We start from the raw sequence: 26,365 nt of genomic DNA on the forward strand, positions 1-26,365 counted from the left end.
CTGCCTCAAAATAATTTGGCAAGAGCTGATAAGTTATACATTAGGTGGTTCTCTTTGTCACAGAAATGGCTTTCTTTGCCTTCAAAGTGGAAGATGCCTATTCAAAGTCCCTGTGGCCACACCCATATCCTTCTGCGACAATTGCAAGGCTCTTGTACGTATGTGGCCTTTAACACTTAAGAAAGTGTGAGAAGACTTGCTTAGCTGTGCAGCAACAATAGGAAGCAACGGGCGGGCACAAAAACAAACAAACCAAACCCCAAAATATTTTAAGCACATATAGTATGACATCAGGAACTAAGCTTGTGAAAACAATAAAACTTACTGTGAACACAGAAGGGGGTAAAACCTCCTGAAGTTCCACCACATGAGCTGGAACAGCTCTAGTGGCTAAAGGAGAACCTTGTTCTTCATAAGGCTTTGCCAGAATGATAACTTGAACATGTTCATAAATTTTCAATGGAAGAGAGATTTTAAAGCTGGGGTTGCTTGTTACCTGTTTGCATGACAGGCTACTTGTGCCTTAATAATAATAATAATAATAATAATAATTATTATTATTATTATTATTATTAATTTATTTATTTATTTACTTTGCTTATATACCGCTGTTCTCAGCCCGGGGGCGACTCACAGCGGTGTACAACATAGAAGGAACAAGGTTCAAAATTCAAGACACAATATAAAAATCCACAATCCAGCATTAACAAAAAACATCATCATCAGAAAACATCATCAAAAAACATCATCATTACTACGACAACCATTCTGCGTCGTCTCATCATCCAATCCACAATCCAGTATCATTTTCCGTTGTTCCATTCCTATAGTCATTACCAATCATTGCATTTCTTGTTCGAACGCCTTCTTGAACAACCAAGTCTTTAATTTCTTGTGGAATATCATCAGGGAAGGAGCCAGTCTGATGTCCACGGGAAGGGCGTTCCACAGCCGAGGAGCCACCACCGAGAAGGCCCTATCTCTCGTCCCCGCCAGCCGTGCCTGAGAAGCAGGCGGGATCGAGAGCAGGGCCTCCCCGGAAGATCTCAAAGTCCTGGTGGGCTCGTAGGTCGAGATGCGGTCGGATAGGTATCTTGGGCCGGAACCATTTAGGGCTTTATAGGCCAGCGCCAGCACCTTGAATTGAGCCCGGTAGCAAATCGGCAGCCAGTGGAGCTGGTACAACAAGGGGGTTGTATGCTCCCTGCGTCCCGCTCCTGTTAGTATCATGGCTGCCGCATTATTTATTTATTTATTTATTATTTATTTATTTATACCCCACTCCATCTCCCCCAGGGGGACTCGGTGCGGCTTACATGAGGCCACTCCCATCAATACAGTAAACACAATATAACACAAAAGCATAACAAAACCAAAAAATAAAATACATAAAATGCAAAACTAATATAATAAGCAATACAGCAAAATCAAACCAAAACATTAAAAACACAGGGGATTAGACTGGGCAAGGCCAAATTCAATGATAAAATTTTAAACCATAGGGAGATAGGACGATATAAATTATCGACGAGGAGGATCCAGGGATGCCGGAAGGATTTAATTGCACGGACCATAAAATAAAGTGCTTCTGAGGCCATTTTATGCAAAGTTTGGTCAGGGAGTATCTTACATTCAATCATTGAAGGCACATTGGAATAACCAGGTTTTCAGGTTCCTCCTGAAGATTGCCAATGTGGGGGCTTGCCTAATATCTCTGGGGAGTGAATTCCAGAGCCGGGGGGCCACCACAGAGAAGGCCCTCTCGTCCCCACAAGTCGCACTTGCGATGTGGGCGGGAGCAAGAGAAGAGCCTCTCTGGAAGAGGTTGTGTGGGTTCATAGACAGAAATGCGGTCGCACAGGTAGGCGGGTCCCAAACCGTTCAGGGCTTTGTAGGTCAAAACCTGCTCCTTGAATTGGGTCCGGAAAATAAACAGCAGCCAGTGGAGCTCCTTAAACAGGAGGGTTGACCGCTCTCTGTAATTCGCACCAGTTAGTAGTCTGGCTGCTGCCCGTTGGACCAATTGAAATTTCTGGGCCGTCTTCAGGGGCAGTCCCACATATAGTGCATTGCAATAGTCCAATCTAGAGGTAACTAAGGTGTGGACCACCATAGCCAAATCCGACTTCATGAGGTACTGTTGCAACTGTTGAGTTATAGCAACCTCATACATTTCAAAGGTGGTTTTGACAGTTCCTTCCAGCCTACGGCCGCTGGCATTCATTGGTACTCTCCCATCTAAGTACTAAGCAGAATTGATCCTAGTTGGCTTCCTAGAGCAGACCCGGTCCAGTGCTTTTATCATATCCTACACAGCATATTATAAAAGGACTGTCTTCACTTTCCATCCTGGCAACCCTGCATGGTGTAGTGGTTTTGGTGTTGGACTATGGCTGTGGCAACGTGGGTACTATCAGAGTGATGCTTAAACTAACACCAGTTTTTCTTTCCTTGCTTTTTTCTGATTTTAGGTAGATCTTAGAACAAATACATTTGGGAGAGGCCTCAGTTAAGACACTGGAATCCATCATGCATTGAATTTGCTCAGTCTGCAAAACATCTGCATCACATAGTAACATTTTGATGTTTGGTTTGGTTCACATACAACTATCCATTTTAGAGTAGGGTGCTTGCAATGCATGTCAGTAAAGACACCGCAAGCATGCCTGTCAGTCCCAGGATGCCAAGACTTATTTAATCCAGCTCTGACAAATGCTTTCTAAATAATTTTCATGCAGGCTCTACTTCCCTTGATATCAGAAGCTATGGGGATCAACCTCTGTGAGTGCACCATTTGAATTTCTTGTTCCATCAGATGGACCGCAACATTCCTCATAGGGAAATAATGTCAGAAAGGTCTACAGCTTGTCATATGATCAGAATCCTTCAGCAACTCAATTCCCAAAACTGGTCTTAGCTTTGGATATCACTTATCCCACCATGAAATGTAATTATTTGCCTGCCTAGTAGCATTTTTCTTTCTTGGCTATCTACTTAGGAAACAACGGTGTACAGGAGTTGATTATAAATTGTATGATTTTAACTGTATTTGTGTTTAGATTGGCTGCAGTAATGCTGGAGCGGCCTAAGTCAGAGGAGTCCCCCATGTGCATTGCCAGGAGAGAGGGAAGTGGGAGGAGCTTAGAGGGGAGAGTTTGAAAAAAACGACAGTTAAAAATCAGTTAGGGTTTAGGTTTAGAGGAGTGAGCAGTCAGGAGTTAGGTTCAGAGGAGTGAGGAGTTAGGAATTGGGAGAGAAGGAAAGGAAAGGTGGTGGAGTGACTTGTGAAGCAAAACTTTGAGGCTTTGAAAAGCTGGGTTTGGCTATTGGAAGTTTCTCAGGCTAGCGCAGCCGAATGGTGAAACATAGCTGGAATTCTTTTAGTCTAAGGAGAGGCTAAAGAATAGTTTACTTAGTATTTGATCTAGGGAGGATCAACTAAGGGAAACATCCCTGTATGGAAACTTTGTCTGAAACAAGTGCTCTACGTCAGAAAGACACTGTGTTACTTGAAAGAATGAACTGTTAAAGTTACAAGTATTATTCCAAGTGCAACAAGGAAAAGTTACGTCTTGCAACCACACGCTGTGTACTTAATAAAATTGTTAACTTTTATTTGAAGATTGCCTCAGCTCCGTCTATTCTGTGTACCAAGTGCCATTTCTCACAATATTACAACTTACCTCACGTTGTGGCAGAAACGTAGGGAAAAGTAACCAAATAAATTTACATTCTTATCTCCAGTCACGCTACAGTATATACAGAGTAATTACTATTAAGTTATTACTTTCTTAATAAAGGAGGAGGTGCAATTGAACAGCTTCCCTTCTAACTTGATGGTAAATTTGGTTCCTAATTGGCAACCTCCATTGCAAATCGGCTAAGTCTTTTTAAAATTGGGAACTGGGGTAAAATCTCCTGAATACTGGTTTCTTTCAAATTGGTGGCAAAAATAAATCATCCCTCAGCTCCCTTTTCAAATGGTAATATAAAAATGGATGTACATTGTTACTTGCAAATGTACATGTGAAAAATGTGTGAAAAGGAAGTTTGTAATTGCACCATACACAATAGTTTCCCACCCTATTACATTCAGTGCCTTTGAGTCAGTCTGTGGCAGGCATGCTGCAACTTAGTTCCTCCTTCCAGAGAGAAATAGACAATTTGATGAATTCAATTAATAAAATAAAACTTTTAAAGATATGGAAAATGCAATGGAAAATCCAGACAAAATGGGATAGAACTGCTGTGAAATTAGCTCACATAACCAGAACCTCCCCAAAACGATGTTGGCACAACTGCAGGCAAACCGGAACTTACACCCACATGTGGTGGAATTGTGAAAAAAAACAAAAATTCCAAAAAATAATTAAGAAGGAAATGGAGGAACTATTAGGGATAAAAATCTGTATTGTTGAAGATCCATTGAAAAGCTCAGGCTTTCCAGGTATTTGGACTTCAACTCCCACAATTCCTAACAGCCAGTAAGCTGGCTGAGATTTCTGAGAGTTGAAATCCAAACACCTGAAGGGCCGAAGTTTGCCCATGTCTGCTCTAAGGCCAGGGCAGGATTTTGAGGCTGAAATGCTAAACCCACTCTGCAAGCCATTTGGAAAGGAGTGAAATAATAGGGATTGCCATGCACAGAGGGTGTCCCCAGAGGGCCATCAAGCCCAGTCTTAAGTTACCGAAGTGCCGCAGTGATCTGAGGATGATTGCTGAACACTGAAGGCACTAGCAAAACATCTGAAAACATTTTAACAAGCCACTCCTCAAGGGCAAAAGCAGGAGATTGCTTCACTGGTGGCAAAGAATCAGGGAGTGTACCTATAAGCTGAGACCAAGCATAAGAACATAGAGGTCGGCACAACATCACCAAGTAACAAACATCCCCAGCTCAGTCCAATTAAATAGCCATTGTGAGAGATAAGAAACAGGAGAGCCCCCAGTGTTTACACAGCTTGCACACTGTCTACAAGAGGGTGGGCTGCCTTCTAATCTTGACATCAGAGAACTTCAATGGACTGCCGTGAGTTCTTGGTGTCTCTCTCTTTTGGAGTGCAAATGGTGTTTTAACAAGGGAGCCACTCACTTTGAAATGCACCGGGATTTCCCATCTCATCTATCTCTCACTACATCCGCCTACTTAGAATCAAACACATTTGAAGGCCTCATTGATGCATACTATTATTATCCCAGGTAGACCTGACAGTTCTCACCTGAACTCGGTATTGGCTGATACCTGCTGCTATTATGGAAGTCAAGTCGACTCAGGAGTACAGAACCTTAGAATCCTAAAATCATAGAGTTGCAAGAGACCTCATGGGCCATCCAGTCCAACCCCCTGCCAAGAAGCAGGAAAATTGAATTCAAAGCACCCCTGACAGATGGCCATCCAGCCTCTGTTTAAAAGCTTCCAAAGAAGGAGCCTCCACCGCACTCTGGGGCAGAGAGTTCCACTGCTGAACAGCTCTCACAATCAGGAAGTTCTTCCTAATGTTCAGATGGAATCTCTTTTCTTGTAGTTTGAAGCCATTGTTCCACATCCTAGTCTCCAGGGAAGCAGAAAACAAGCTTGCTCCCTCCTCCCTGTGACTATCATGGCTATCATATATCCTCTCAGCCTTCTCTTCTTCAGGCTAAACATGCCCAGCTTTTTAAGCTGTTCCTCATAGGGCTTGTTCTCCAGACCCTTGATCATTTTAGTTGCCCTCCTCTGGACACATTCCAGCTTGTCAATATTTCTCTTCAATTGTGGTGCCCAGAATTGGACACAGTATTCCAGGTGTGGTCTAACCAAGGCAGAATAGAGGGCTAGCATGACTTCCCTGGATCTAGACATTATGCTCCTATTGATGCAGGATTGATATTTCCAGATTTGAACCAAACTCTTCAGTGGATAGCAACCACCAGCCACCACTGTTTCAATAGGTGGCTTTGATGCTGGTATGCTGACAGTAGGGTAGGATTCACCTCCTTTCCCCTCCTCTCTCTCTATTCTCAAGCTGGCTGTTTTTCTTTTACACTTTCCTCTTTTTTGTTTTAATTCTGATACAGTACAATTGCACAACAAGGAACCACAGTAGTGTAGGATAGCAAGGGTTGAAAACTATGATCATGGGGCCACAAAATGGCAAATCAACACAATTGTGCTACTGAAGAGAGATGTAATATCGAAGGCGCTCAACGTGGTATGCATCCCTTTCAGTCACTAATGTGATTGTAGCAGAATAACAGACTGGTGAGATAAAGTATTAAGATTAGCTGTTAAATGGCATTATAGAGATGGGTGGCTATTCTGCTTAGGTGTGTTCATGTCATAGGACAGAAGCTTATAAATAGACATTGTTTTTGAAGTTTTTTTTTGTTGTGTCAGGAGCGACTTGAGAAACTGCAAGTCGCTTCTGGTGTGAGAGAATTGGCCGTCTGCAAGGACGTTGCCCAGGGCACGCCAGGATGATTTTGATATTTTTATCATCCTTGTGGGAGGCTTCTCTCATGTCCCTGTATGAGGAGCTGGAGCTGATAGGGGAAGCTCATCCGCCTCTCCCCGGATTCGAACCTGCGACCTGTCGGTCTTTAGTCCTGCCGGCACAGGGGTTTAACCCACTAAACTAAAACTAACCATTAGAGATTTGTTCAAATGTCAAGGAAGAAAAAAAGTTACTAGAAATTATGACCCTTTCTACAGTGGTCTATATCCCAGGATCTTATCCCAGATTATCTTCTTATCCCAGATTATTTGGCATTGAGGACTCATATAACCCAGTTCAAATCAGATAACCTGGGATCTGTAAATAGTCTTTATTCACATTTTCAGTTATATATTAACAATAACACTTACACATTTACCACATTTCACACCATTAAATACAGACAACATCTACCAGAGGGACGGGGGGGAGGAGGGGAGGGTGAGGGTCTGTGGGAATGAAATATCGGGGGGGGGGGGGTATGATTAAAAAAAACCAACAACATAATGTTGTGACTTCCTAAATAGTCTGCAGAGTCGTACAAATTTATCTGTTTCTAATCCTTTCTCTTCCTAGTAAAATCCACTGCTTTGCTCAATGACCCGCTAATGGGATGTACTTTTTTTCTTTAAATAAGTCTTTACTGGTTTCCAGTCTATTTTCCTCTTTGGGCTTGTATCATATATCAGGTTTGCTAGTGCGTCCATTTCGATTAGATCACTAATTTTTAGAAGCCATTCCTCTGTAGTTGGGAGGATTGCACTTTTCCACTTGCATGCTAGGACGGTTCGCGCCGCCGCTGTGATATGAAATAATATCTTTTCTTTGTTGGGTTCGATATCAAAGTCCAAGAGATGGAGAAGATAATAATCGGATTTTAGTTCAAATTTTGTTTGGATTATTTGTTGGGTCTGTCTATGTACTTCAGACCAGAATCTTTTAACTTCTTTGCATTTCCACCAGGTGTGGATGAAAGATCCTAGTTGCTTGCCGCATTTCCAGCATTTGTTGCTTGCCCCTTTGTAAAATTTTACAAAAGATAACCTGGGATCTGATCCTGGGATATAAGGACAGTGTAGAAGGGGCCTATGTGTTGTCTCTGAACTCTTATCAACTAATTTAAAGCTACTTTGAAAGGGAAGTATAACAGTATAAAAAATATTCGTACAAATTCACCGGCCTTTTGCAGAGGATAGGTAGTGTGTAGCACTTCAAATAAATTGGATCTGATCTCGGAATCTAAGATCAGATCCTGCTTATTTGGGATGCTATCCCTTTATATGGATGTTGTAGGCTATACTTTAGAGGAAAAAACTGAGAAAACCATCCCTGAACATTTATCACCTAAGGAAACCAGAGCCCCCAGTGACACAGTGGGTTAAACTGCTGAACTGCTGAACTTGCTGACCGAAAAGTAGACAGTTCAAATCCGGGGAGCAGAGTGAGCTTACAGTGTTAGCTCCAGCTTCTACCAAGCTAGCAGTTTGAAAATATGCAAATGTGAATAGATCAATAGGCATCACCCCAGAGGGAAGGTGACAGTGCTCCATGCAGTCATGCCGGCCACATGACCTTGGAGGTGTCTATGAGCAATGCCAGCTCTTTGGCTTTGAAATGGAGATGACCACCAACCCCCAGAGTCGGACATGACTGAACTTAATCCCCACCAGCATTAAACACATTTAAAGGAAGTCCCCCTCCTATGTAAGATATTTCTTCTATAAGGCAAAAGAAACCTGGGAGCCTAAAACGCAAAACATGCAAATGAAAAACATGTCATTGGCACAGGGTCTGCTGAGCCTGCGATTGCTTTGGGATAACAGGAAAGAGAACTTCCTTCCCCTGAACTCGGCTACCCTGAGGTCTGGCCCCATCACCGTAATTGTTGTGTGCACTGCAGACCTCACTTTACTCTCATCCTATCCCACCCCAAGCTGTTTCCTCACCATATCTGTTCCCTAGATGACCAAACATGAACCATTCCCCTATTGTGTCATTATTCTCACTACATATTATTTATTTATTGATTTATTTATTTATTTTACGTTTTCTTCTTTAAGCTAGCTTCTGGTAACCCATGAAAACAATTTAGTTACAGGTTTTTAAAAGTCCAGTAGGACTCCAAAAGGAAAAGTGTACACTCATATAGCAGCGTTTCTCAACCTGGGGGGGGGGGGGGGGGGGTCAGAGGGGTCGCCAAAGACCATCAGAAAACACAGTATTTTCTGTTGGTCATGGGGGTTCTGAGTGAGAATTTTGACCCAATTCTATCATTGGTGGGGTTCAGAATGCTCTTTAATTTTAGGTGAACTATAAATCCCAGCAACTACAACTCCCAAATGTCAAGGTCTATTTTCTCCAAACTCCACCAATGTTCACATTTGGTCATATTTATTATTTGTGCCAAATTTGGTCCAGATCCATTATTGTTTGAGTCCACAGTGCTCTCTGGATGTACGTGAACTACAATTCCAAATCTCAAGGTCAATGCCCACCAAATCCTTCAAGTATTTTCTGTTGGTCATAGGAGTTGAAGTCTGCGAACAGTCTTCAAAGGCAACCCCATGTAGAGTGTGTTGCAGTAATCTATTCGGGATGTAACCAGAGCGTGGACCATAGTCTAAATTTAAAGCGTTTATTTATTTATTTACAGCTTTTATATTCCGCCCTTCTCACCCCGCAGGGGACTCAGGGTGGATTACAGTGTACACATATATGGCAAATATTCAGTGCCAATTTTTGACATACAAACATATACAGACATACACAGAGGCTATTTAACTTTTTCTGGCTGCCAGGGGAGCTGCCGCTTTCATCATCCATCTGCGATGCTGATGAAGCACTTTCGCATTCCCCGCATGCTTCCCCACTGGAATGCTTTGCTGGAGTCTTCTTTATGGCCTCATAAATCAGTTAATTTAGCCTCCCCACATTTTAAGGTGATACCTAACTTTCCTACTTGACAGATGCAACTGTCTTTCGGGTTGCAAAGGTTGACAACAGGCTACACAATGGTTGGAAACCCACTCCAACCCGGGCTGGCTTCGAACTCATGACCTTTTGGTCAGAGTGATCTTAATGCAGCTGACACTCAGCCAGCTGCGCCACAATCCCAGTGTTCATCTATATTGGTCTGTTTTGACATTCAAAAGAATCCAGTAGCACCTTTCTGATCATCTGAGAAGACATTTTTGGAAGTGCATCTGATAAAGTGGAATGAGCCCATAAGAGTTTATGAAAGAAATGCCTTCTTTGTGTCTTTTAATTACTATATGGGATTTGACCTTAGCCGGGATTGGATGATTCATTACCCCATTCCCTTTCTTCCCATAATATTATACTGGTATGATTTTTCCTTACCATTGCTGCAGGGCGGGCCAGAGGATAGGGGACCGGACTTCCAATGGCTGTGTCCATGTAGTAACTCATCATTTCCAAGCTGCCTACAGAAAAGGGAAAGAAGGCTCTCATTGGAATACTATAGTACAGAAAAGATATGATAGTAATTCAAGCCACACCAACCATGAGCATTATCAGTTAGGCTTTTAGATGCCCATCTAAGACACGTGGATGGTATATTATCTGTGTGCATGACTGTAAGGCAAATGTACCACTGGGAATTTTAGGCAAGATTTGTTGAGATGTGATTTTGCATTGTTTTCCTTTGAAGATGAGAGACTGGGAATTGATCTGCACTGTTAGATAATATAGATTATCAAAGCAGATAATCCACATTACCTGGTTTAAACTGGATTATATGAGTCTACATTGCCATATAATCCAGATTAAATCAGATAATATAGAATCCTTATGGCAGTGTAGATCCAGCCTGAGGCTAGAACCACCTAGGCATATAGCCAATTATCTCATCCCAGATTATCTGCTTTGAACTAGTTAATATGAGTCTATACTACTATATAATCCAGTTCAATGCAGATAATCTGGGATCAGAAACTGCATTATATGGTAGTATAGATCCACATAGATGCAGACCATCCTTAGGAAATTTATTTATTTATTTATTTTGAGCATTTCTACCCCGCCCTTCTCAACCCCCTAGGGGGGACTCAGGGCGGCACATATTCAATGCATACATTTACAATACAATACATATCACAGTAATTATAAATAGTTAAAACATTAAATTATTACAATAAAATCTCATAGAAAAAGCCAGCTTGATGAAAACCAAATCATTGCGGGATTTTAAAGGTGAGTATTTTGGATCAAGACCAGAAATGCACTGAAAGTCAATACAACTGAAACCCAAATAGTTTTAGATGTTTATGCATCCAACGATCTAAACAGATTAGAGAGATGGGCCAAAACTAACAAAATGAAGTTCAGCGGTGACAAATGCAAGATACTTCACTTAGGCAGAAAATATGACAGAATGGGGGACGATGCCTGACTTGATAGTAGTACATGTGAAAAAGATCTTGGAGTCCTCGTGGACAACAAGTTAAACATGAGCAAACAATGCCATGCAGCAGCTAAAAAAGACAATGGGATTTTGGCCTGCATCAATAGGAGTATAGTGCCTAGATCCAGAAAAGTCATGCTACCCTTCTATTCTGACTTGGTCAGACCATACCTGGAATCACACTGTGTACAGTTCTGGACACTGCAACCAAAGGGAGATGTTGACAGACTGGAATGTGTCCAGAGGAGGGCAACCAAAATGATCAAGGGTCTGGAGAACAAGCCCTACGAGGAGCGGTTTAAAGATCCGGGCATGTCTACCATACAGAAGAGAAGGTTGAGAGGAGACATGATGAGGACCATGTATAAAGATGTGAGGGGAAGTCATAGAGGGGAAGGTGAAAGCTTTTTTTCTACTGCCTTGGAGACTAGGATGTGGAAAAATGACTTCAAACTACAGGAGATTCCACCTGAACATTAGGAAGAACTTCCTGACTTTGAGTGCTGTTCAGCAGTGGAACTCTCTGCCCTGAACTGTGGTAGAAGCTCTTTCTTTGGAGGCTTTTAAAAAGAATGGGCATCTGTCAGGGGTGCTTTGAATGTGGCTTTCCTGCTTCTTGGCCCATGAGGTCTCTTTCAACTCAATGATTCTATACATAAATAAGCATTTTGCACTGACATTTCTGAACTGTCAGAGGCAGACCCATCTAATATATATTACAGCCATCTCAATGCATTTGGCAGTTCAGGCTACGAGTGGCTGCTAATCCGACTTGTCCTTCCACAAGCAATAACGTATTTGACGTTTCCTATCATTTTGTGCCTCTTTCCTCCATTCCTGGTAAAAAAAAAAAACATGAGGGCCTTTGCTTATGGGAAAGTGGGGAGCTCTTTAAAGTTGTTTCCATGGAAAAAACTCAAGGAAGAAGGAGATTACAATTTATTACACGGGTTATGTGTTTTATATATATATCTAGCTGATGGTGACAGAAAACAGCTGTTAGAAGCAGCAGTGAAGGCAAGCAAAGATTGTTTTCAATGTCAGTTTCATTCCTTTCTCTGGAAAAAGCGGAAGTGGTAATCTAAACTGAGTTGCCAGGGCTCTTTTCTGATTGTCTAGTTGACAGGTGGGATAAGATACCTGTGGAAGTGATAAGGAAACATGAGGAATAATTTGCAATGATTGGGAAGCAATAGGTATTGCAAGGAATGATGTTTTAAAGGAAGTGAGATATCTATCTATCTATCTATCTATCTATCTAAAATGACCTCCCAAAATTCTTATTTAGTTGAGAAAGTAAAGTAAGGGCATGGAATAGAGGGGTAGCATGACTTCCCTAGATCTAGACACTATGGCCTGCATCAATAGGAGCATAGTGTCTAGATCAGGGAAGTAATGCTGCCCCTCTATTCCGCCTCGGTTAGACCACACCTGGAATATTGTGTCCAATTCTGGGCACCACAATTGAAGAGAGATATTGACAAGCTGGAAAGTGTCCAAAGGAGGGCGACTAAAATGATCAAGAGTCTGGAGAACAAGCCCTATGAGGAATGGCTTAAGGAGCTGGGCATGTTTAGCCTGAAGAAGAGAAGGCTGAGAGGAGATATGATAGCCATGTATAAATATGTGAGAGGAAGCCACATGGAGGAGGGAGCAAGCTTGTTTTCTGCTTCACTGGAGACTAGGGCGTGGAACAATGGCTTCAAACTACAAGAAAGGACATCTGAACATGAGGAAGAACTTCCTAACTGTGAGAGCCGTTCAGCAGTGGAACTCTCTGCCCTGGAGTGTGGTGGAGGTTCCTTCTTTGGAAGCTTTTAAACAGAGGCTGGATGGCCATCTGTCGGGGGTGCTTTGAATGCAATATTCCTGCTTCTTGGCAGGGGGTTGGATTGGATGGCCCATGAGGTCTCTTCCAACTCTATGATTCTATTTCTACAGTTCCCTCACTTAAAACAAATCTAATTGAACAGAAGCCTAATATATAGATAAGCAGTGGTACGCAGATCTCTGTTCACAGGTACTCAATATAAAGCACAAGCAAGCCAAAACAATAACAAACCAAATATTTTTCAAACTCGTTTTCCTTCTCCTTCAAATGCCCAGTTTAAGCCTTTTTATGGTTATGGGGAAATGTTGCGGTTTACAATTTGGGGTATTTCCCGAAGGAACAGGGACACAACTCAGCCTATTCAATTCTCACAAGAAATATACATTTCAAAACTTGTCTCCCGACTGAGTGAGGTTCTGAAAGTTTATGAATTACTAGCTTGGGTTCCTGGCATTGCCCAGGTTATTTGAAAAAGTAAAATGCATAAGGCTGTGGGTGAACTACAACTCACATCATACCAGCTTAACCATCAGTACTTAAAGTATGGACCGCCAGAAGATCCAACCAGTCCATACTTCAGGAAACATAGCCCGACTGCTCATTGGAGGGAAGAATAGTAGAGGCAAAGATGAAGTACTTTGGCCACATTATGAGAAGAAAGCTTAGAGAAGACAATGATGCTGGGGAAAATGGAAGGAAAAAGGAAGAGGGGCCGATCAAGAGCAAGATGGATGTATGGCATCCTTGAAGTGACTGGATTGACCTTGAAGGAGCTGGGGGTGGTGAAAGCCGACAGGGAGGTCTGGCGTGGGCTGGTCCATGAGGTCACGAAGAGTCAGAAACAACTGAACGAATGAAGAACAACACTTAAAGTTTGTTATGTTGGGCAAGTTTGTTCTAGATGCATCATCGGTGGGCAGGTTAAACTACAACTCCCACTATGATGAGTCAGTCCCCTCAAACCCCTCCAGTATGTTGAGTTAGTCATGGGGGTTCTGTGTACCAAGTTAGGTCCAGATCCATCATCGGTGGGGGTCACAGTTTCTCTAGTTGTGGCTGAACTACAACTCCCAGAAAGGAAGGTCAATTCCCCCAAACTACTTGAATTATCAAATTTGGGTGTATTAGGTATGCGTGCCAAGTTTGGTCCAAACCCACCATTGTTTGGGTTCACAGTGCTTTCTGATGTATTTGAACTACAAGTCCCCCAAATCAAGGTGAATTTCCCACAAAGACTCCCTGTATTTTTTGGTTGGCCATGGGGGTTTTGTGTGCCAAGTTAGGTCAAGGGCCATCATTGGTGAGGTCCATAGTGCTCTTTGATTGCAGGTGAACTATAAATCCCAGTACCTACAATGGCTATAAATCAAGTTGAATTCCCCCACCCAAACCTTTCCAGTTTTTTTCTTTGGTCATGTGGCTTCTGTGTGCCAAATGTGGTCCAGGTCCATTGTCAGTGGGAATCACAGTGCACTGACTTGATGCAGGGTGAACTACAACTTCCATCATGTGGAGTCAATCCCCCCAACTCCTGCAGTATGTTTAGTTGCTGATTAGTTCTGCTCAGTTTGTTGTGCAGGCAGAGTTGAAATGGGTAGAAAAGGGTTAAGGGAGAGGCAGTGGGTGGAATCATGCAAATTCTACACCAATGGAGAGAGTGAGAAACATTGGGATGTCTCTGTGGTGGAGGAAACATGTAAAATCTAGGATGGCATTGTCCCCAAATGAAAGCATTCCTTGGGTAGTGGACAGTATGGTGTTTGAGGAGGACATTGGTAGGGGTTGGGCTACATGTTCATGGAGCTCGCTGTAACCTGAAATGTCATTAGAGGAAGGGCTTTTGGTGGCTCCTCAGCACTGTGGGTTAAAGCTGTTGGTGGAAGCAGGAGCCTGTCTGTGGAAGTGGGCACCCAAGCCACATACACACATACATATTTTCACTTTTATTAGGTATATAGAGGTATATAGATATAGATTATTACTGGGAAACCCCCAAATGCAAAGTTTTGTGCAAAAAAGGCAGTATATTCTGTGCCAAACTCACTATTTTATGCAAAACAAAACCCAACCCCACACATTCTCATCATGTATGGAAGCTCAAGAGCTTGGTCTTGGTCACTGTCAGGCCAGCCTTGCCTTCTGTGATGTCAGCATGCGCAGAATGGTTTTAAGTGATCCATATCATGACTGTTGTGGTCTAACTGTCATGATGGCTTGGCCAACTCAGTGCTGCACCCAAGAAAGGCTCTTCTAGATGACTCAAACAAAGAGGCAAGGCCTTATTTGAATGCAGCAAACCAAGGTTCTCATTCTTGTGTTTGCTGCAGAGTTTCAGATCAGCAGCATAGCAAAGAGCATCACCTTCTCCAAAGCTTCTGCTGCTACTGTCCAGAATGGACAATCTATATAAATAAAAATGTAATGTGTGTTTGTGGGATTAACATAACTCAAAAACCACTGGATGAATTGACACCAAATTTGGACACAACCCAAATTTGGACACAACCCACCTAACAACCCAATGTATGTTCTTCACTCAAAAAATTGATTTTGTCATTTGGGAGTTGTAGTTGCCAGAATTTATAGTTCATCTACAACCAAAGAGCATTCTGAACCACACCAATGATGGAATTGAACCAGTCTTGGCACACAGAACTCCCATGACCAACAGAAAATACTGGGTTTGGTGGGCAGTGTCCTTTGCTTTTGGAGTTGTAGTTCACCTACATCCACAGATCACTGTGGACTCAAACAATGATGGATCTGGACCAAACTCTACACAAATACTCAATATGCCCAAATGTGAACACTGGTGGAGTTTGGGGAAAAGATAATCTTGACATTTGGGAGTTGTAGTTGCTGGGTTTTATAGTTCACCTACAATCAAAGAGTATTCTGAATCCTACCAACAAAAGAATTGAGCCAAAGCTCCCACACAGAACCCCCATGTGGGCCACAACAACGCGTGGCAGGGGATGGCTAGTCTATATAAATAAAAATGTAATGTATTCCTCACTACCTCTGAGGATGCTTGCCATAGATGCAGGTGAAACGTCAGGAGAGAATGCCTCTAGACCATGGCTATATAGCCCGACAAAACCTACAACAACCCAGTGATTCTGGCCATGAAAGCCTTCAACAATACAATGTAATGTTCGTTTGTAGGATTAACATAACTCAGAAACCACTGGACGCATTGACATCAAATTTGGACACAATATACGTATCAGGCCAACAAGTGACCATCACTCATAAAACACTGAAAAACACAGCAGAAGAGACTTAAAAAGCCAAAAAATAAAAAAATACATTACAACACATGAGCAAAACACATACAAAACACATATACACATACTGAGCCACAGCAACACATGGCAGGGGGTGGCTAGTATACAAATATTTCATCTGTCAGACTGATTCTGAGCCATGGACATTTTTCCTTTTGAGGCCAATGAGTTTATTATTCCCATTTTACAGATGGAAACAGTGAGAAACATGGCTTATTAGGAGGCCATAACATGTGCCCACATAAGTCTCCCACTGCATGACATCAATCTACTAACAGGTATGATGCAAAGAAGCCTTAGAAGGGAACATCATTCTGTGACACTCAGGGACTAATTTTGACTCAGAATCTCAGAACACATAAGTCATATTTCTCTAAGGATTATCTATGGCTCATAGAATCATAGAATCATAGAATCAAAGAGTTGGAAGAGACCTCATGGGCCATCCAGTCCAGCCCCCTGCCAGAAGCAGGAATATTGCATTCAAAGCACCCCTGACAGATGGCCATCCAGCCTCTGTTTAAAAGCTTCCAAAGAAGGAGCCTCCACCACACTCCAGGGCAGAGAGTTCCACTGCTGAACAGCTCTCACAGTCAGGAAGTTCTTCCTCATGTTCAGATGTACTTAAGTACAGGTTAAAAAGTTAATTTTGGAAATATTATTTTAAAACCATAAATCCTTGAACTCTACACAGCACCTCTGGCTACAGGATGCTGGGAGCTGTAGTCCACAAACAACGTATTCATGCACTGTATTTACATTGGAAGTTGCCACCATCTATGTTATATACATGAAGGAGGCCGGTCTTTGCACTCAGTTGGGTGGAAGGGCATTTTCTGGTTATAAAACTTCACATCCTGCCTTCCCCTGTGTTATCCTTTGATAACGTTACCGGCAAGGCCTATAAATGCTTCGTTAGATATGGATAACATCACCATCAAGAGCATGGAAGAGGCATTTGGTCAACTGACAGGACAGGAGGTCAGGCCCAGGCCACTTACCGCTGACCAAAGCAACGTCGGGTTATGGGCAAACGCCAGCATCACAGAGGGCTGTTCTGTTTCACATCCTCAGCCCTGAATGTAGCAGCGATTGATAATTAAAGGAAGATGTGAATGAACCAAAATATGTAATGAATGGCAGGCTCTCCAGCAATTAGAAAGGGTGGGAGGCTGGAGGAAAGGGAGGAGGGTTGGAAAGCTGTCTGCATGGTTAACCCATTATCAGCTTAATTTCAATGAGTGTGGTTCTCATCTCGATCTCAGTTTAGAAAGCTTTTGTGATAGTGGAGTGAGTCGTTTATTTAGCAAAGAAACCCAGCATTCTCTTTCTCTTCAATGCTAGCCAGACCAAGCATTGAAGAGAACGTTGTGGGCGTCTCATGAAAAGATGGCAAATGGTTAACTGATTTTTTTATTGCTAGATCTGGGGATAAATTCATCATAAATTGTCTGTTGCATGTATCAAATGACATGGCTTTGGGCACCATGGGCTTCAACTTGGACACGCAAAGGTATCACTTGTCTTATGCCTCAGGCAGCAAAATGTCTTGGGCCAGTCCTAACTACAACGAGAAACAAATCTAGGTTTCAAGATAAAAAAGTAACATTAAGGCTAGTCGTGTCTGACTCCTGGGGGAGGGGGGGGGAGGCTTATCTCAATTTCTATGACAAGAGCCGGCGTTGTCCGTAGACACCTCCAAAGTCATGTGGCCAGAATAATAATAATAATAATAATAATAATAATAATAATAAACAACTTTATTTATACCCTGCTACCATTTCCCCAAGGGACTCGGTGCGGCTTACATGAGGCCACAATACAACAATACAAGCAATAACAACAACAGTAAAACAATTAAATAAAACTCATAAACAAAAAATCAATATACAATGACAATAATACAACACACAATTAAAATCTATGGCTGGGCCAAATGTAATTAAAGTTAAAAATAATGCTAGGCATGAATAAGGTAGGAGAGATGGGGCATTGGTGGGAGCGTACAACAATCTTAAATCAGTGTAAAGTGCATTTGGAGGGCACAATACTGAAAATTCATTACTCTGGGAAGGCACACTGGAACAACCATATTTTCAGGCTCCTCCTGAAGACTGCCAGAGTTGGGGCATGCCTGATGTCCTTGGGAAGTGAGTTCCAGAGTCGAGGGGCCACCACTGAGAAGGCTGTCTCCCTCGTCCCCACCAGTCGCGCCTGCGATGGAGGTGGGAGCGCAAGGAGGGCCTCTCCAGATGAGCGAAGAGATCGTGTGGGTTCATACACAGAAATGTGGTCATGCCGGTAGGCAGGTCCCAAACCATTCAGGGCTTTGTAGACAAGAACCTGCACCTTGAATTGGGACCGGAAAATGAACGACAGCCAGTGGAGCTCCTTAGCATGGAGTGCTATTACCTTCCCAACAAAGCGGTACCTATTGATCTACTCACATTTATATGTTTTCAAACTGCCAGGTTGGCAGAAGCTGGGGCTAACAATGGGAGCTCACCCTGTCCGTGGATTCAAACTGCTGACTTTCCAATCAGCAAGTTCTGCAGCTCAGCGGCTTACCATGCTGCATCACCATGGCCCCATTGGTTTCAAGATACTTTTTTTTTATATATAGTGAAGAACCTTCTTTCATTAGCCTCCTTATAAGAACATGCTCAAAAGAAGGAGAAACGCATTCTAACACACTTTAAAGTATTCCTTTTTCAAACTGCTCCTTCCAGAATCCCCCAACCCATGGCTACTACCTTGAAATGCAACATCCTGTCTCTCGTTTGAGAAAGAAATAAGCAAACCTTCAAAAAGTAAGGTAGTTGGACCTCAGTTTACATAGTTTTTACCCAGTACAGACAATGGTAATAGTTGCTGGGACTTTGGGGACTTTTTGTCCCCAAATTACATTTTCCATGTGAGGTGATGTCAAGGCCCCTGTTCCACAATATTTATTGCCATGGGGAAGTCACAACAATGAGTTCACGTACTATATATTTCCACAACTGTTTTACTGGAAATTGGGAGGCCAGAGGCCGATTGTTCCTATCTAAAGATGGAAAGAATATTTAAAAAATATTCCAAATAATAGTCCAGAGATGTGTCTCTTGAATGTTGAGAAACCCTAATGGAGAAAAAAAAATACTAGGGAGAAGATGTACACCTCAAGAGGTAATCTATGCAAAATGTGCATGGCTTTTTGCACTAAAAACATAATTTTTGGCTCAGGAAGCAACAAAATAATATTGCCACAACCACATTTTATGTTAAATAGGTTCCAAACTGTAAGTAGTCTTTCTCACAGGAGGAAGAAAGCACCTAGAATTAGTCACTGATCCTTTAAAAAGAATCACATATTTGTATCCCAAAGGGAAGCTCATTGGGTGAACATGGCAAACCTACCTCACAGGGGTGTTATGGAGATATACAATAGCAGGGGACTGAATAACTCTTAGCTCTCTGTAGTAAGATCAAATGAGGGTGAATTTGATTGGAAGTGTGCAGTGCCCTACTTAATTCCCTCATTCGTACTTGGTTTTACATTTTGTCAGTTTAGATTCTTCCTATCCAAAAATATTCAACAGGCTTCAAGCCAGATATATCTCTTTTCAAATCAAAGGACTCAAATGTCAAAGGACACTGAGATCCATTTTTAAGTGACCCAGTGGTCTGGTTTGGCTACCATCTCTGCCTATTTCCTACACTTCATTATCACAACCCATCCATCTGCAGACACCTATGAGATGAAAGTGACATCTCGTAGCTGCAAAACTATTAAAAGATTTGAAAAAAAAACTTACTTCATTGATATCCCACATCTCTAAATGGCTGCTGTTTTTTTCAGTATTTTAGGATACAATTAAACATGTGTTTGACAATATATAGTCAGTAGAGAGACATATAATGCAGTCCAGTGCCTGTTGACCTATGGGACCCCATGAATTTCACTGGGTTTCCTCAAGGAAGGAATACTCAGGGCCCTTTCACACAGCCAGAATATCAAGGCAGAATATCCCAAAATATCTGCTTTGAATTGGTTATCTGAGTCCACACTCAGATAATGTGGGATTCTCTGTTTTGATTTTCTGTGATATAGGGCTGTGTGGAAGGGCCCTCAGATGTCCTTGGTGGTTTCCCATACAACTTCTAACCAGGAATGACCCTGCTTAGCTTCCAAGATCAGATGGGTTCTGGTGCCTTTAAGGTATTTAGCTGGTTAGCAGTATGTGGTATCCTCTCCCCGGATCCTTCAGCATTTAATGGCTTCTCTGTGTAGTTATTGAAATACACAAGCATGTGGACAATTTCAACAGAAAGGAGGAAACTATGAAAATGAACAAAATCTGGCTACCAGTATTAAAAAAAACCCTCTAAAATTGCAACAGCAAAACAACAGAGAGGAAGCAGGCAAGGACATCTAATTACCTCTCAACAAAAGTTTTCTCCAGGCAGAGTCAGCCCATTGTATGCTAATCAAGGTGGTCAGTTGAAACATTCACACCTAGCTCCAGCAGACAAGAGTCCTTTGTCTCACCCTGGTCATTCCACAGATATATAAACCCTTTTTCCTAGTTCCAACAGACCTCACTACCTCTGAGGATGCTTGCCATAGATGCAGGCGAAACATCAGGAGAAATGCCTCTAGAACATGGCCATACAGCCTGAAAAAACCTACAACAACCCAATGATTCCGGCCATGAAAGCCTTTGACAATACAAGGGATAGCTTGATTTGCAAATCATGCTCTTAGAAGCCATGCTGACATTTAGGTGGTCTAGGCCTCATCTGCTCTGCCTTATATTGCAGATTGAAACTGCATTATATGGTTAGTGTACTAAACTGTATTATATCAGCTGCACTGACCATATAATGCAGCTTAAGCCTCCAGTGGTGTAGTGGGTTAAAGCGCTGTACTCCTGAGCTTGTTGATCAAAAGGTTGCAGGTTCGAATCCGGGGAATGGCATGAGCTTCCACTGTCAGCCCCAGCTTCTGCCAACCTAGCAATTCGAAAACATGCAAATGTGAGTAGATAAATAGGTACTGCTCCAGCGGGAAGGTAATGGCACTCCATGCAGTCATGACGGCCACATGACCTTGGAGGTGTCTACGGACAACATCACCTCTTCGGCTTAGAAATGGAGATGAGCACCACACCCCAGAGTCGGACACGACTGGATTTAATGTCAGGAGGAAACCTTTACCTTAAGCCACTTGCTGATTTTCAGGCCCCATCTACACTGGCAGTAATAATGCAGTTTGAAACTGAATTTGAAACTGCCTTGAGTCACCTCCGGGCTGAGAAAGGCAGTACACAAATACTGTCAATAAATAAATATGGCAGTGTACCTCATATAATTTCATTTAGGCCGCTTCCACACAGCTGAATAAAATCCCACATTATCTGCTTTGAACTGAAATATATAGCAGTGTGGACTCAGATAACCCAGTTCAAAGCAAATATTGTGGGATTTTTTGCCTTGATATTCTGGGATATAGGGCTGTCTGGAAGGGCCCTTAGTAGCATTGAACTGCATTATATGGCAGTGTAAATGGGGCTCCAATCTCCTGCTGTGTTACAGTTTGAACTAAGTGGGTGCAAAAGGAAAGTTGAAGGAGCAAGGAAAACTGAAAGGAATGTCAAAGTAAATCACCTGTTTCAAACAATGGCTATGCATACAGTCAACTACTTCTAAATAAGTATTTCTCTCCTGAAACTTTAAAACAGGGGGCCCTTCCACACTGCCCTATATCCTAGAATATCAAGGTATAAAATCCCGCATTATCTGCTTTGAACTGGGTTATCTGAGTCCAGGTATGTAGCCCGGGGGGGGGGGGTGTTGAGGGGCTTCAGCCCCTCCCCCCCCCAAAATTCTCATGGTAGTCCACGAGAAGGCCTTACTGGTACATTATTTAAACTTTTATGTTTATTCATATCATGATCTGATCACCATGCTCAATATATCCCATATGCATGGGGGTATTAGGGTAACGATACAAAAGGTTTGCTAGGGCAGACCCTCTTTCACTCAGACTCAGCCCCCCCTCCCCCCGAATCAAAATCCTGGCTACGGGCCTATCTGAGTCCACACTCAAATAATGTGGGATATTCTGCCTTGATATTCTGGGATAAAGAGCTGTGTGGAAGGACCCAGGGGACCAATATTATTAGACAGCTCTAAAGTGCCCCCAGTGGCGCAGTGGGTTAAAGCACTGAGCTGCTGAGCTTGTTGACTGAAAGGTCGTAGGTTCTAATCCGGGGAGCGGCGTGAGCTTCCGCTGTCAACCCCAGCTTCTGTCAACCTAGCAGTTCAAAAACATGCAAATGTGAGTAGATCAATAGGTACCGCTCCAGTCATGCCAGCCACATGACCTTGGAGGTGTCTATGGACAATGTCGGCTCTTCGGCTTACACATGGAGATGAGCACCACACCCCAGAGTCGGAAACACTGGACTTAATGTCAGGGGAAAACCTTTACCTTTACCTAAAGACATACAGCAAATATAAAGGCTTGGATTCAACTAGACCCTTTTAACTTACTACATGGAGTGTGATCGACTCTTGTCAAGCCTTGTTGTTTTGTTTGATATTGTGATATGGCCTAAGGGCTAATCAATAAAATTACTACTACTACTACTAACTAGAGTAGACCCAATGAATGGATTGATAAACCTACAGAGGTTCTGACTTGCAAATTGCTTTTGGTACAATGAGAAGAGCAAAAACAAATGTATAAAATAGTAATAGTAGCACGAACAACCATTGCTCTTGTTGTTACATTAGTGGTGCTTTACAAAACAATGACAGAAAAGAGTCAGGCAATGTAACAAACACAGAGAAGGTAAGAAAGGATTAATTCCAATTCAACACCACTGCAAAACAAATGATCCAGAGAGAATTATAGTCTGATGATATAATTATAGATAATGATCAACTGCGCAGCATTCCCACACTTATCTATCAAATTGTATGTTTAAAACCTGAAATTTTAAGCATCCAATTCTGCCACCAGAAGTCCAATAGTACACTTTTTTGCCTCTGTGACATCCACGCTGTATATAAGATTGAATGCTGTGCCTGTCTCCTAAATGACACCCCTGCTTTGGTATCTACAACCAGAAGAAGTTCTCAGCTGCAAAAGGCCAGGAGAGGACCAATGTGCCCGTGCCCTACTATCAGTATCACCTCTGAAGAAAAGAAATAGCAAGAAGTGACCCACAGTAAAGCGGGCCATTTCTGGAAGGAAGGCACTGGCTATACTTGCCTGGGAAGAAGAAATCTGTGAGAGAGCGAAGAAGCTTTTGTATCCACGCTTGGCTCAAGGCTCTGTCCAACTACCTGGTGGATTCTTCTTTGCTGGAGCTAAAGAGGATGGAAGTACCATCATGTTTCTAATAGAGGCGCCTCTTGGAATAGAAGGCTAGGGGTGTGGTAGGGGCAGCCGGAAAAAGCAGCCTCTGCCTCTCAGCAGCAGCCCTGCAAAGAAGCCTGGCAAGATGCCACAAGCAAATGCAATTATACAGCCCAGGAGCTCATCCCAATGCAATTCACTTTCCAATATGTGATATGTTAAAACACACACACACACAACTGTAGCTCTAATAAGTGTCCCATGCTCATGAGCTCTCTCTTTTATTTTAAGGAGCTTAGAAAAGATTACTTTGGATTTTCTTTTGATTTGTGTGTAGTTCTTGTTGTGGTCACATATTCTTGTAATAGAAGTATCTAACTTTTTTATTTATTTATTTATTGAGATTGTTAATTAAAAAAGAAAAGAAAGGAAAGTTTCCAAAGAACCAGATAATTTTCCCTTTTACATGGAAAGTGTGAGAACAATATGTTTTGACAGGAAAGGAAGAAGAAACAAAACAAAAAAAATGCTAAAAAGGTGACAAAACACCCACCCATTGTTGTTGTTGTTCATTGGTTCAGTTGTTTCCAACTCTTCATGACCTCATGGACCAGCCCACGTCAGAGCACCCTGTCGGCCGTCACCACCCCCAGCTCCTTCAAGGACAATCCAGTCACTTCAAGGATCCCATCCATCCATATTTCCCTTGGTCGGCCCCACATTTGGGCATATTGAGTATCCGTGCCAAGATTGGTCCAGATCCATCATTGTTTGCATCTACAGTGCTCTCTGGATGTAGATGAACTACAACTTCAAAACTCAAGGTCAGTGCCCACCAAACGCTTCCAGTATTCTCTGTTGGTCATGGAAGTTCTTTGTGCCAAGTTTGGTTCAATTCCATTGTTGGTAGAGTTCTGAATCCACCTTGATTGATAGAGTTCTGAATCCCCCTTGATTGCAACTACAACTCCCATATGACAAAATCAATCCCACCACTATTCAAATTTGACATATTGGGTGTTTGTGTCAAATTTGGTCCAGTGAATCAAAATCCATCCTGCATATTAGATATTTACATTATGACTCATAACAGTAGCACTATTATGAAGTAGCAATGAAAATATTTTATGGTTGGGGGTCACCACAACATGAGGAACTGTATTAATGGGGTTGTGGCATTAGGAAGGTTGAGATACACTGGAATAGAGTTATAGTTTCAAAGTCCTTGGGTATTTAATTTCTGCTATCATTGCCATTCTTTTTAAAGTAACTATTCACTTTCCTGTTTCTTGAAAGTAACTAAAATAGATTTTTGTTGCCACTAGTGCAACAAGCCACCAGTATAGGGTTGCCAGATCTCAGGGCCTGACCCCAGTTCTCAAGTTTTGGTGGGCCATTTTCAGGTACGAAATAGCATTGCACATTCTCCGGTTTTGATGGACTGAGCTCTGGCCAAGAGGAAAGAATTGTGTACAAATTCCCTGCTCAGCTAGTAGTCTAGCAAAAATCTGATCTTTTGCTGCAACTTGCAAAGTTTCTCAAGAGAAAAGGGTGTCTGTGTATTGCCTTAGTTGGTTTTCCCTTCCCTCCAAGGCGCCAGGGCTCATCCTCTACTCAGATCTCCAGCCACCTTCTAGTTAAAAACAAATATGCAAGAGTAAAGGTTCTTTATCCCTAAATAAGGGTGTGTCTTAGGCTGTACAATTAGTGAGGTTTGACACAGTGCTATGGAATCATAGGTGCTGTGATTTTACAGGGTCTCTCGATTCTCTGTCAAAGAGTGCAGATGCAACTCTAAACAAAAAATCCCAAAATCCCATAGCATTTATCTATGGCAGTTAAAGTGATGCCAAAGTGCATTAATTCGACAGTGTAGATACACTCCAAATAAGACGGAACAATACCTTCCTTTCCTCTTGATCTGGGAAGAGTTCCTTTCGCAATGATGTTTCCCTTGATTTCCAAACAGGAAAATGTTGCTCACCTCTATTTCAAGTTTGGAAACTTTAAAACACGGCAGCCAGATAATTTTGATGCATCTAGGAATGGTCGTGTTACTCCAGTACACCCATGTTTGCGTATTAGCTTGTTTAGATTTGCTCAGAGAAAGTTTGCCTTTTCTAACTCTGAGGCTGCGACTTGCCAAAGTCACCGAGTGAGTTTCCATAAATGAGTAAGGATTAGAACCCTAGTCTCAAAGAGTCAAATGACTGTACAGCCCTCACTGTCTGAGGACATACAATAGGATAAGTACCAAGATGGAATGTGTCCAGAGGAGGATGACTAAAATGATCAAGCGTCTGGAGAACAAGCCCTATGAGGAGAGCTGGGCATACTTAGCCTGCAGAAGAGAAGGCTGAGAGGAGACATGAGATTATCACCTACAAAGCCCTGAATGGTTTGGGACTGCATTTCCTTCTATGAATCTGCACAACCTCTTCGATCTTCTGGGGAGGCCCTCCTCTCGCTCCCACCCTTGTCGCAAGTGCGGCTTGTGGGGATGAGGGAGAGAGCCTTCTTGGCGGTGGCCCCTGGCTTTGGAACTTATTACCTGGAAAGATTAGGCTAACTCCCATCTTGTCAGCCTTTAGGAAAAGCTTGAAAACCTGGCTGTTCCACCTTGCTTTTGATGAATGAACAACAATCCCCATACCATGACCATCCCAGCATATTCTTGTCCTCCTGTTTCATTTCATCTTAGTGAGCAATTAAACCTCATAGCTTGTCCCTACTGTATCTCCCACCAGATAAATCACTCCAGGCTTCTCATTTCACCCAATGTCCCCTTGTTTTTATTCTTGCATTTGGACTAGCCCACTTCGTTGACTCCTTATCCTTAATTGTAATTTTATTTCACTGTGTTGTGTTTATTTTATTGTTGTATTTTATTGTTTTTTCTGCTTGTACTTTATTTTTGATATTATTTGTTGTATGTATTTTATTTGCTTACTGTATCTGTTGGGCTTGGCCTCATGTTACCCACCCCCAGTCCCTGAGGGAAGA

At 42.3% G+C, this 26,365-nt stretch overlaps 1 protein-coding gene across 1 annotated transcript in view; it reads right to left on the reverse strand.

The window, feature by feature from the left end:
• ETS1 (ETS proto-oncogene 1, transcription factor) overlaps nucleotides 1–23,390 on the reverse strand; it is a 153,341-nt gene extending 129,951 nt beyond the window's left edge. Inside the window, exons 1-2 of the mRNA XM_060787149.2 lie at nucleotides 23,272–23,390; nucleotides 9,834–9,912 (exon numbers count right to left, since the gene is read on the reverse strand). Coding sequence (XP_060643132.2) covers nucleotides 9,834–9,905 — 72 coding nt within the window. The 5' untranslated portion in view covers nucleotides 9,906–9,912; nucleotides 23,272–23,390. The remainder of the gene's footprint in view (nucleotides 1–9,833; nucleotides 9,913–23,271) is intronic.
• Between the last annotated feature and the right edge of the window lie 2,975 nt (nucleotides 23,391–26,365).

The sequence above is a fragment of the Anolis sagrei genome, chromosome 7 (genome assembly GCF_037176765.1).
Source record: "Anolis sagrei isolate rAnoSag1 chromosome 7, rAnoSag1.mat, whole genome shotgun sequence".
Lineage (NCBI taxonomy): Eukaryota > Metazoa > Chordata > Lepidosauria > Squamata > Dactyloidae > Anolis > Anolis sagrei.